Consider the following 13,754-nt stretch of genomic DNA (forward strand, 5'->3'; position numbering starts at 1 on the left):
GCTGTCAAAGACAGCCCCTGCGCCGGTGCCGGCACATTCTGAACCCGTTCTCTGTTTCCATCATTTATTCACAGAAAGGCTCTGGTATCTTCACATGGTTTGGCAATGTGTAAAACTGCCAGCAGCAAGAGGGCAGGACACACAGCGTCCTTCTGGTGACTAAATGAGGCCATATGGAGCGAGGCAGTATGGAGTCAAAGATGCTCCATTCTCATCTTGCAAGGAACTGTCATATTTCATTTTCAGAAGTCCATTTGAAAATGAAAAATTTAATGGGGGTGCAGAAAAACAGGGTTTTAATCTCTCCAAGATTACCATTAAAAAGCTGCTGCTTTTGCTGTGGTTTTCTAACTTCAAGACGTATCTTCCCTTGGAAAAAGGGAGTAAGTTGCAGATATTTCTTCACTTTTTGGATCTTTAGGGAAGATCTAAGCCTGAAAAAGCACCCTATTTTGAATCATGTGAACTTCCACTAAACATAGAAAGTTAATGTTCCCAGCTGTTCCTGTCACATCACTTGTACAGCGACACAAGGACTGTTTTTGTAGGAGAAAATGGAACAACTTGATAACCACAAAGAAATTAAAACAATTTCCAGTGAACTTCTAGAAACTAAGAAAACAAAAGATAAAAAGGTCAAAAGAAAACACGCCAAAAGCCTATTTTGAACGATGTGTTATTCTTTTAGTAGGGCAACTAACAAATTTTCAATTCTCCAAAGACAGTCTCTGACCTGAGAACATAAAACCAATTACCACTATGGAAATGCAATAGGGTAAATACAAAGTATAAGAACAGCATGTCACTAAGGGATGCTGACACAACAATCTCCGCTTTTTCTCTGCGCAGCGTTTTCCAAATAGAAAACTCCTCCAAGCTTTTCCATTAGAAATGCCGGCATCTCCACTGTCTGGAGCGCTGCTTTGCACTTCGGCACAAGGAGTGCCCTACTTCTGTCACCGCAAGAAATTCTGCTGTGATTTGGACGAGCTGTAACCTGCTGCAAAACAACACCTCCCACCTCTGGAGCGCGGAGCAAGGACTCGGCTTTGGCAGCATGCCCAGAGCTCTGAAGTGCCTAAAAACAGGGCCCCGGCCTCACGGCGCCTCCTCCAAGTGTGGCTGCTGCAGGGACACCGTGCAGGGACATCCTTCTTTATCTGCAAAATGTAGGTCACAAACTCCTCTTCCGCGGGCAGAATGGAGAGATATTAATAAAATACATCTCTGAGGTACTCGGAGCCTGTTGCGGACAAGCCCCACAAAGCTGTCGGAAAATGAGTATTTTCCTATTCAGAGCAGTGCCCTGCACAATAATGCAAGCATATTCAGGCTATACTCAGAAATTGGGATCTGAAAAACACATACTCGATCCTTCGTTCTTTGGCAGTTCTCTATTTTGATAAAGTAATAAAACATTCTCTCTTTGCTCTATTTTTGTGTAGATAATATAGTAACATACAACTGGTGCTGTCACACAATATTTTTGAGCACAATCCGAATTATTTTAACAAGAGAGGGGTCCTTTTAGAAGCAACACATCAAAAACAATATATTTACACTATTCTGTGAACCCTTTATTTTAAAAATGAGAACAGCATGCAAATCAAAACGAAAAATAATTTACTTGTTCCTAAATTATCCGCAATATCTATGCTTTTCAGCACTATTATTACTGTTAAAGAAATACACTATATTTCTAGTGGAAACTTCTAACCACCTGATATTGTCACCACATTGCCTGTAAGGCTGATGAATGCTCTATCATCAAATTTCCTGTCCAAGTTTTATTTTTACTACCACATTATTACAAGATTGTGTAAGTTCTACAATTCTACAACTATTTGGCATAAAAAAGAGATTCTCTAGTTGGAGAGACATCTTACTACTGCTTGGTCGTAATGCTATMGTTATTGGAACCTGACTCTGTTTTATCTCGAGAAAGATTTTGCTATATAGAAAGGAGTCCAGAACTTGAATCCAAGAAGACAATCTTGTCTTTAGAAAAACAGAACAAAACAAATTTTTGTGGATCTTGATCATAATTTCAAAGTTCTTTCACAAGCAACAAAAATTCTTAACAAGCTGTTCCATCCATCAAGACAAGATATATTAAAATTCAATAACTGGAAATTGRAAAAAATGGAGTTTTAAAAATTCTCACAAGCTTATTCAGCACTGGGGTTTGAACTTCATCGCTGCCAATTTTTAATTAAGAACAGCTATTTTCCTTCTAAAAAATGTCTACCTCAAGATGCAAACAAGATGTAAAGTATTAGGTTATATATGCCAGGCAGGTCTATAAAGTAGTCCTTTTCCCCCCCACTAACATAAACAGCATAATTTTCTATTCAGCACAATTACATAGAACAGCTGATCAAACGTACAAAGAACATCGAAAATAACCTACACCTACGATAAGGTGATTTTACAGCACCACAAAATAACCGAAGAATAGCAAATTCTAATTGTGTTCTTTTTTTTTCTAACCAAGAAATGCTAAAATAATTGAAAACGAGAGATTATAGCTTAGCATGGAAGGAATCCTCACCACTGCGCAGTAGCAGCGCGATGAGTAAAAAACACAGTAAGTTATACATATGTGCACAACAACAAAGCAGCAACTTTAACCAGAACTTTTCTTCCTTAATAATCTGACTGTACTGCTCATTTTTAGTCTGTCAGCAATTCTCCTGCCTCTGATTTTGCAACGCTTTGGAAGAAATGGAAGGCCGACAGCAATGACACTTCAAGGGGAGCAGGCTGTCTGCTGAAAGTCCAGCAGCTTTCACTGCAGTAGCACCACAACAGAAGCCCTTTCCAAAAGCAAAGAAGATATTCCTGCCATTTCCTGCTAGCCCTACACAATCAAACAGTATGGATCACATCAAGAATGAGGTATTCAAAACAGGCACTGTTTCATAAGAGAATTTCTTCCTAGGAAACTTGACAAAAAGAATATGGTGTGCAATGAAAAATTCAGACTGCATAAGGTAAAACTGATGTTAAAAGAAAGAGTCTTGTATAACTCGTTCCATTATTAAAACTTTGCAACCAAAATCACAGTTACATAAGTTTGGAACTAATACTAGTATTCCCTTCAGAAACTACTTCTATATTTTACATTTGTCTCATTTTCTGCAATTGTGAACACAATCAACATAATTCCATGGAAAATAAATCATTGTATTAATAAAGAGCATAACTTTGAAAGACTTACTGAAAATTTCACACAAATCGATAGCGAGGGTGTCAGTTGCTTTGAAGCTCAATTACAACCTAAATAAAGCAACCTGTCTCCTATGTTTTGGGATTCTACAAATATATTCAGCCTACAATTTCTAAATTCAAGGAGGAACTCAGACTTGGGGACACATGTAAATTCTTTACAAAGACCTCATCTGAAGTGAAAATTAAAACACATCTTCGTTTTCCAATCAGCAAGAAACAGCTAAATGCTCCCAAATTCAGTGCTTGATTAAAGACAGAAGTTAAAGACAAGTGAGACCAATTCAAAATATCCTATTGGTTTTAAGTAACTTTTAGCTGTGTTAAAATAGGAAAATATAAAATGTGAGTTTAAGCAAAAGAAAAAAAAACAATTAAAATCTTACACATTTAGAACTTTCTTTTTTTCACATTCTATTAGTTCTTCATCCTTCCTTGCTTCTCTTAAGAAGCAAAAGCATATATTTTCTATTTGTTTCCTAAAAGAGCTTACAAATTGTTAACAGCATTATCAATTCTGCTTTTATACTTTCTTCTACTGCAAAGTTTCACACTTAAAATTATCCATCTGCACTAAAGAAAAGCATAGGATAACATCAATATCTCCAATGCGAGTTTATCTTAAACTGTAATTTTTAAATTAAGAGTCATATAAATGGACAAACAAGTCCGCTAACATAAATCAATGTCAAAAGGCGTTAAAATAGAAATATTTTAAACACAAAATCCTTACCCGGGCTTCTATACTTCTAAATTGTTCCAAATGGTTTAAAAAATCGGAAGTGTAAGGTGATAAAATGGACTAATAGCTAGAAATTTTGCACTGTGCAAATAAAAAGAATTTTAAAAGCCATCTATTTGAAATTTAAGTAACATGTATATTGAAATAATTTTTGTTTTAATAAATATTTAATTTAATTACTACAATAAATAAAACTTTAAATTTATTTATAATCTTAGTCCTTTCTGCTGAAAACACTTATGAATAAATCCACTCCAATTTCAGATTTCTTTGTAGTCTGGAAAGAAATAACCTATGTTATATATTACCCCAATTTTCAAATTCCTTAGAAGAACCATCATATTACCAGCCTTTGAAGTGAGGAAGTATGAAAATAAACATTATACACATACATTTAACACATTTAAGCATTTTTTACTATTATTCTTTTAGAAAGTTCACGTAAACCATTCTTGACTACAGTAACAATAAAAAAAGCATGTATAATTTATTCTTTCTGCCTTCTGCTCTGAAGCTGCAATAGCCTAATTTCTAAAATTAAATTGTTCAAAGACTCAACCTGTTTTCAAAATATTAAACTATTTCTAGAGAAATCAAGCGATTCTAATCAAGAGATGGGAATTATTTAAATTATCTTCATTTAATCCACTTTTCCCTGCTATCGTCTTCCAAAGGCTCAAAAGAATAAGGCAGCAGCAGATTGAGGCTGCTGCTTTATTTTTTAACCCACCAGGAACACATCCTCTCTTATGAGGTTGGTGAGAGTTCCAGTTACTAAACCGATTTATATCCTCCAGGAAACCAAGAACGCTCTCAAAAAGCCTATCTTATTTACGTTGCAAAATCTTGGAATCAGACAAAAGCATTCGCTGAGATAACACTAATTGCTCCAATTAAAATCTCCAAATCCTTTTGGGAGCTTGGAGCAGGAGAGGGTAAGAACTGTCGCAGGCACCCGGGAACAGAGCTGCTTTGCAGAGCTTGGCAGGGCTGATTACAGTCTGCTCAGACAAGGGCCAGCCCTTCTCTCCTGGGCAGCCTGGAAGGGGCTGTTCCGCAGTGCTCCGATGGTCCTACAGTGCTGCCCATCTCACCTGGCTCCGCGAGCTCTGCGCTGCCCCTGTCCCACTGTCACAGCATCGAGGTTGTTAGTCTAAAGCTAGGTCAAGGTGATCTGTGCTGCAATCTACTGAATCTGCTGCCTGTTCTGACAGAAGCACATCCAACGTGGAGACATAACAAGTGCTTATGCACGGCTGGCATTGCTCTCTGTAATAAAGGACTTCTTGCTTCAAAAGGGCTACAATTTAAATCAGAATTACAGAATGGTTGAGGTTGGAAGGGACCTCTACAGATCATCTAGTGCAACCTCCCTGCTCCAGGAGGGACACCCAGAGCACGGGGCACAGGGTGGCATCCAGGTGGGTTTTGAAGACCTCCAGAGAAGGAGACTCCACAGCCTCCCTGGGCAGCCTGTGCCAGGGCTCTGKCACCCTCACAGGAAAGAAGTTCTTCCTCACAGGGAGATAGAACTGCCTGTGTTTCAACTTACACCCATTGCCCTTTGAAAACTAGCTTATTGCTCTATAACAAGACCGTACTAGGTAACAGCATATTTACTGTGACATAATTCATAAACGGGTCTTTGTGGAGTTTTGTTTTAACAAACACTGAAGGTGAAAGGACTAAATTCACAGCCACATCCTCCTTTCTGAAGCTTTCGATGTGTGTCCTTATGAAGGACCAATTCAGCAACAACTTGGTAGACAGAAACCACCCTTCCTTCTTTAAGCATCATGTTCCTTACTCCTTGGTTCACAGTTTTGCCCATGTTTGAAGTGAAAGGCATGCTATTTGACTGGGCCAAATTAAAAAAAAAATCAAAATATAATTGAACTAAAACTGTAATTTACTACTGAACACCTGTTTTTCTCAAACAAAAATGCAAAGCTAATGCTGGTAATTCCTTCCTTACCCCATACTGCTGTATCATACAGCCCCTGAATCTAGAAGTGACTCCTGAGGACACCTTCTACAAATATAGCCCTCTTTCCGTTTCCAAATGTCGAGGCTGTGGTGAACCATCTGTTTCATACCTGGATTCACAGTTCAGATCTGTCTCCTACATTTACATGTCTAATTTGGGTCTATTGCATCAAATGGCTGTTTCATTCTTTAGGAGCAAAGATGCTGACATGCTCTTGCCCCACTTTCACTAACTCCTTAGCTGGAAAGTTGGAATCCACCGCTCTCATTTCCCAGGAGAACGTCTTAGCTACAAGATCACAGCTTAACATATAAGGAGTGTTCCTTTTTATCTCTTTCATGAAGGTATTAATAATAACCGTGCACCATCCATCACTGGCCACCTGCAGGACTTGCATCTCCTTCATTATAAATACGCGGTAAAGCTTTTCTGAGGGAAGAACTAGCTTCGTGAGCATCTTTTCAGCAAAAACTTAAGGTCAGCGTCATGATTATTATCAGGTCTCTGAGCAATGTTACTCGAGCCATTAGGAGGCTACTAGTTTCACTGGTGTATCCGCCTGACACTGATAAGCACACTGGCCAACTGCAAGAGATGAACACATTTGGGAAATTGTCTTCATACGTCCTCCTTGCTTCTTAGGATCTGAGACAGTACCAAAGGTATCCCCTCCCCGAGCAGAAGTGCGAGGGTAGGTCTGTATGCTCTGGACAACACAACTTCCATCGTGCTGCTGTGAACAAACGTGTGTTTGGCTCATAACGTATGGGAAAGGCTAATGAGAAGGAACTTGATCAGTAATTATGCACAGACAAACAGATCACCACCTAATTACTGTTGTAAAGTCTCTGCTGACTTCCCTTTCGGAGAGGTAGGGCAATGGGAAACCACCAGTAAAGYTGAGTGTATCTGTCTATAACATACACTGTATACCTTTTCTTTGGTCCTCTCCCTGGGTAGAATCAATATAAATAATTTTGTTTTTATCGCTTCCTTCAAACAGATGGGAAATTTTGTCCATTTTCTCTAAAAACTCTCAGAGTTACCTCTCCACTGACACTGGAAGTATATGGTCTTAGTTCTCTCTTCAGACAAATAATACTTCTTAGTAGAGAAAGATATTAATTAATAGTTCAAAGGGAAAAAAGAAGGGTTTAATCTAGTTGGTGTAGTGAAATTGGACTGTCCTTGAAAAATACATTCTGAAGACAGTACTCCAAGTCCCTATAACAGCAGATGTGGATGTAATCATGTAATATTCTTTCATAAGCTGCAGTGTGTCTACTGCTCTGGGTAACAGAGAAAACATTTCGACAGGCTGAATTCAGCCTTTTTGCAGGGAACTGGATGTCAAAAAGGATTCAGCAAACTTATTTTTAGAAATATGTGCTGTCACTGCCATCACTAATAACTCTGTAACGGGTGAGTTTTGAACAATGAGGTTGCACTTTACAGCTTGTCAGTTATTCTGGAAGTTCCTGTATTTAATCAAGCATTTCATGCGGGCTTGGTAACAAACTTATTTCAGAAAGTTAAGTCTAGAATACCAACCAACAATATAGAATAATATTGTGTAAAATTTCAGAAAACAGAAAGAAACAGCCATCATTTTTACAAGCTGGAACTTTTTTTCTAGAATGGAGGAATGTCATGCAGTCACACAAACCATCTGCTGAACTTAGAGCATCCAGATGCATGTCTCTGTTCACATGTTCAAAAAAGACGTTTAGTTTTTCATTATCTTGCATTAGTGAAAGACTGYCTTCTGTGTCAGTGAGTTGCCAAACATATCCTTACATTATGCTGGTTAGAATTTTTCCCATAGATTTGTAARGAAAGATTGCTTAAGTCACCTGGAATTCAGGATAACATTTGGGAAATGTCCAATAACGTCAAGATTGCTTATGGGGATACCTGCCACTACCCAAAACCTGGGCAAGGGAGGCTGAGCAAGTGCTCTGGGAGATGGTCAAAGGTGATGGATGTCTTTGATAGGAAGAATGTCTTCTAGACTGTCTGCTAGTACAAGCACAAGAGACCTTAAAGGAAGCTAATGGGAGGCAGGTTCAGAACCAAAAAGATGAGGCGACAAGAAGTAGAAGCTTCTGTTGAACCTGCAGAACCACATGATGGTGCAGGGGAAAATAGTTTACAAGGGCTCAAGGAGACTATGACCAAGTACTTGGATGACAGATCCATGGAGGACACCAAATTTACCAATCCTAGAAAGTTCAGGAAATCCCTGATCTGTAAATAGCCTGGGAGAGCATTAAGAAATACTGTGTTTGCCCTGTTCTTACATGGCCACTGTTTCAGGCAGAACACTGGACTAAATGGGTGCATGCCCTCAATCTGCACTGTTATTCTCTTGTTATGTTTTTATAGAACCACTAGTCTAAGAGTTCTCACAAAACTTCTTCTGCTCAGGAGAAGACAGCATTAATTCCAGGGAAAATCAAGAACCTAGTCCTTGTTTGATGCAGTGAAAACTTCACCACAATCACTTTCTTAAATCTCTCAAACAAAAGGCAAAGTAGAGTTGTGTTTTTACACAAAACATGTAAATATTCAGGGGTAAGCTAATGTTTTCTGCATAAGATAGCAGACTGTCTTAAGGTCTGCATTTTTTGTTTCATTTCTTGAAGAATGGACAGACATTGTCCTTGCTGTCTTCCTGACATGCATGATGTAAGCTTTTACACAGAACTCCTCATCTTGATCAGAATAAGGGAAGTGAACTAGTAAAATTGCAGTAATAGTAGCAGCTGCAGAAATCAATTAATTCGTACTGAATTTTCAAGGGCAAACGGCTGGTCACTGCACCTGCAGAGCATGAGAAACTGTCTGATGGGCTTGACTCTCAGCATCACCCTTTGAATTATATGTAGGTTTCTAACTTGAAAAATGAGGGATACTTTTGTGCTTTCTGAYGCAGATAAAGTATCATTCTCTGCAAGCACCTTTTGCCAAAAGTCTAACATGCTTTTGAGGCAGAGCAGTGCTAAGGGGTTCTGACATTTCCAAACTTTGGGTAAGATGATAAAAATCACTCCTGATGGTTTGCTCGGTATTTCTGATGTGTTAAACATGTAGTATTAGTAGTGAACTCCCAGCAAGTGGAAACCTCCTTGAAAGGCCAATCCTTACTTTAACGGAGTATTTAGAGAATGGTCTGACATTACTTTGCAGATACTGGGCAGGCTAGTCGAGAACTGTAAAGAAAACAGATAGTTTTCACCAAAGCATTTCAGAAACTGCAGTTAGTTTWGTGATAGCAAAGGGCTAAAATAACCTAAAAATGTGGAAATACAGATAAACACATAATAGAAAATGAGCTGAGGATTGTAATGCACCTAAGATACACCTACGAGGATTTGCACTGAGCAAACTTCAGAATGTGACAGCGATAGCAACTCTGAAATGTCTCCTGGCAGAGCAAGTTRATGAACAAGCTTTCTTTGAATATACTCACTTGAGCTAACAAGCTTTACCAATTTACTGACTTCACACTTGTTTCAAATGCAGTCACGGTTCAACAACATGCCTCGATTTTCTCCTCCCTCGTGGAACCCAGCACACGACAGAGATGGATGCAGAGGAACCTGAATGCGTTCTTGTACTTTGCTCTTGAGCTCAAGTACAGCAGGTTGGTGCCAATAATCTCTTCTAGAAGCGACCCAGTTCCATATGGAGAGTTTGTCATCTCTGCACAGGCTGGTAGAGTCCTCAGCTTCCAGGCTGGGTTCAAAACCAAACCTATGGTTTGAGCTGCAGATTACAGCATGCCCTGCTTATTCCTCTCCCTGCATCAGAACTGGGCTGGCAGCAAGCAGTAATTGGTTTTAAAACATATTAGACAAACTGCATTTGTCCTTTCAAATTCAGTGAACGATCTCTATCTTCTCCTGGAAATATTTTAGATTACTATGATGTAAATTATAGATGATATCCAGCTATGTGTGAATGAAACAAGAATTCTTATCTCTCAGCATCTACGCATCAGTAGAAGAAGCAAAGGAAAGCCCATTCCAAAAAACTACACATCTCCTGCCAGCTTTTCATTTATGTTGCTGGACTTAAAAGCAGAAACAAATGGAAGCCATTTGGGATTCTTCCTGAAATAGATACAAGAATTGGAACAGAATTACCAGTGGTTGCTAAATAAAGGAAAAACTGTGGTGTAGCAACTCTGAAAATATATTATCTTCACTCCAGACACTCAAGAGATTACTGCTCTAAAAAAATAAATCTGGCCTAAATCTGGCTCAGAAATGCAGTGGGCTCTAGCTTTCTTATATAAASGCCTGTAAGAGCACAAGTACAATGGGGCGAGCCATAGAAAACATACGTAAGATGCATTAAGAGTTTGCTGCAGACAGTCATCTCCGAAAAATTCTGTGCATGATCTTGCTCCCATGCCTTTTTAGAGAGGGGTTTTACATCTTGCATATGTGCCAAGCTTTCAAAGAAAGTGTTGAACCACAAAATAGGGAGGCAATGCACAGAACAGGTCATTAAATTCATACACACACATCTGACTTGCATGTATCGCTATTACTTCACACATTCAATCTACAGATGTATATAAAGTAGTCTTCAKGGCAAACCTTTTCACTAGTGAATGCAGACATAAACACACAGACCCATTCACAAACCCACTGAAATCCCAGCCTTTTAGAGATTAGTATTACAATGCCCCAGACGGCTGCTTGACTACAAGAGGAAAACCCATTTAGCAAAGACAAGAAATTCAAGGACACTGGCTAAGCAGCAACTAATTGGTTTGCAAGTATTATTTTTTAAGATCCTCAGGTACTCTTTGCAGGATCTGCGTAGCTTACATTCTACTGCCATTAGTTGTGGATGCTTAAATGCAGAAGGATACTTGCCATCTTGCACCTCTCCCACACGATGCCGATAAAATGGCTGGGCTTCCTTTCCTTATTCCAGAGGGAGGGATCAGTGCTTACGCTGTTTGCAGCCGTGTGCCTTTAAGTCATCWTTTTTTTTTTGGCTGTGCATCCAGGGCAGCTAATAGCTTTATCAAATACCCTTCACAGCAAGATGACTGTTTCCATGGAAACTGCAGAGCAATCACCCATTACTCCGGCAAAGATTTCTCTAAGCTCTCTCCCAAATACAGGTAGCTACTTTCTCTCAATCCAAAATAGAACAGAAGAAGGAATTTTACAGTTTGTGTGATAATTCACTACCTGAACTTCACATGAAGTCCAAGAGAAAAACAGGACCTGAAACACCACCCCTCCAAACCATCACACAAGGAAAACGTAAGGAAGTTTTAACACAGGAACAAATTCCGCGAGCCTGCAATTTAAAATACAGCTTTATAGAGAAGACTGGAAATTCCTTCTTTACAGTTGGAAACCGGTGAGGACTGGAGAGGGAGACAAGAGGGAGAACTAGAGCTGAAGACTAGAGATGAACGCAGAAGTTGAACCCAGAACTTGATCACTTACCTCTYTCAGCATGTTGTTTTCTTTTTCCTTCTGTTCCAGAAGGCTCTCCAAGTGGTGGACATGCATCTCTGCCTCAGCCAACCTCCTCGTTCGCTCATGATCCTCCTCGGTGGCTTTCGCCGACAGACCTTTACTCTGCAGCATCTCCAGCAGCTTTTTGATGGACTCGTCGCGTGCGTTTAAGGTCTGTTTCTGTGTCTCAATACGCAACTCCATCTCTTCTAAGGTTTTACGCAGCAGAAAAAGTTCCTTGGCCTGGCGCTCATGCTCTGCATGCAGGCGCTGGAAGTTCTCCTCTGTGAGCTCGGCCACAAAGGGCTCGCTGGTCCGAGTGCTGCTGTCTTGCTGGAACAGCTGGTTCAGGTCCCGCTGGATGCGAAGCTCGTCTTGGAGAGCCTGGATAGTCATCTGCATGTGCTAGGGGAATAAACCAACACAACAAGATGATTCTCTCCTTTGAAGAAAAAAGTAAAGAACAACACGAGTCACTTCAGCCCTCCTGGACTACCAACTGAAAGGAACCCACAACACTGACCCATGTTCTTTTGTGAAAGCAGAAAATTTCTTCATGTCCTTTTTAGAGGAGGAAAGAGGTTATTCTATATAATATTTCAAGTCTCTCCTTTTGTGCTTGGTGAAGTTTGCTCAACCTTAGAAATCTCTTACTCATGCTGCTCTCCCACTTCCACCAGCCTCAGTGAGTCACCATTTAAAATGGAAAAATGTTGGCAGGCAAAATTGGAGTGCTTCAAGTACAACAGTCTATCCTTTAAAAGCAGGAAGAATACTCTATGAGAGGTCCTAGACTACAACTACCTCCTTGATAAAGCACCGGCACCCATGACTACTAGAACTTACAAATAATCTAATAAATTAGATTTATTATTGCCGGGTCTCCGGCAGTAATATCGCTCATTGTACAGATTTCCCAGTACAGATATGACCTAGAGATTTTAGTATGTTAAGAATATAAGAACAACTATAGATAACTAGATATACACTGACCAAGGAGCACGCCATACTATGTTTTGTGTGAGGGATTTAGTAAAAAATGGAAACTACAGAAACTACTGCCTTACAAAGAGGAATATGCAGTCATTCAAATGATCAGTAGTAATTTTTACTCGTGTGAGACATTAAATCCTGTCTAACTGGCTGTAAATATAGCAGAACAATACAGGTGAAGGACAAGTATTCTGGGAAGAAAGAACTCCTCAAATTATATTTGGATAAATGTTATTTTCCTCCCTGTAAGACAGAAAGATGAAGAGAGTAAGATGTAAGTACTATGAACAAATATCTGATTAGCAGACTATCCACTGAGCTTTATGCCTCTCCATTCTTCTCAAGAGCATCAGTTGCTTACAATTTAGTCTCACCTTCATGTGAGCAGGTCTCAGAGACTGATCTAGGGGATTTCTTTTCACATTACAAATGTCAGTGTCTCTAATATAGTTATTTTAACTATTGACTAGAACTGAGACATTAGTTAAGTCAAGCTTTATATCAGTCTATTATCAAGCTTAATGGAAGAGACAACACTTTAAGGTCTGTAATCTAAAGACGGTGCCAATTGAATATGTCTGACATAAATTTGAGTACTAAATTTCAGTATATTTGTACAGAGAAACACATAAGAAGATTGGAGTTGAAGTCTTATTGCAAGAATATATTTATCAGAATTCTTACACAAATGCAATAGGTAGGAAACGCAGATATCTAACTTAAATCTGTTTTAAAGGTTTTAAGTCAGTTGGGTTGTACAGAAGAAGGCATAAAGGAGCTAATTCCAGACTGAGCACTTCCCCTGTTTTTGCATTCTGGCCTGAGAAGTTTCTCTGAGGAAAAGGTGCTGCTTTGCTATCAGCTTAGAGCTAGGTCTAAGTTGACAGACAGCCCACTAGAGAGCTGAGTCCAGCTCTCTGCTTGTCCCCAGGTGGCTCAGCTGCCAGTTTCACCTGGCTGGAAATCAAAAAAAAGTATTTATCCTGATGCAGTGCATTGTGTGTCTGTACCAGCTCATACTGGCACAGGAGGATCAGGAATGGGCAGCCACAGGGCTGGTGGAGAAAGGAGGGAACTACCTCTTCTGGCATCACCACAAAGGGAGATCAGCTTCAAGAGGCAGCTTCATGGTTGATTTAAAGTACTCTTAATTCTTTCTCATCTATTTCAATAACAAAATATGATGATTCAGGTCATCTAAAACAATAATTCAGATTGTAGAATCTGTATGGCAATTTTGCACAGGCATATTAGGTGACAGGATAATGAACTTCTTTCTAACACTACATTATGTTTATATGTTGATGGATGCTTA

General features: G+C 39.4%; 1 protein-coding gene across 1 annotated transcript in view; it reads right to left on the reverse strand.

Moving 5' to 3' along the window:
• ERC1 (ELKS/RAB6-interacting/CAST family member 1) overlaps nucleotides 1-13,754 on the reverse strand; it is a 267,410-nt gene that overhangs the window by 206,219 nt on the left and 47,437 nt on the right. The window contains exon 3 of the mRNA XM_026052172.1: nucleotides 11,435-11,851. Coding sequence (XP_025907957.1) covers nucleotides 11,435-11,851 — 417 coding nt within the window. The remainder of the gene's footprint in view (nucleotides 1-11,434; nucleotides 11,852-13,754) is intronic.

The sequence above is a fragment of the Nothoprocta perdicaria genome, unplaced genomic scaffold (assembly GCF_003342845.1).
Source record: "Nothoprocta perdicaria isolate Ctin4 unplaced genomic scaffold, notPer1 scaffold_84, whole genome shotgun sequence".
Taxonomy (NCBI): domain Eukaryota; kingdom Metazoa; phylum Chordata; class Aves; order Tinamiformes; family Tinamidae; genus Nothoprocta; species Nothoprocta perdicaria.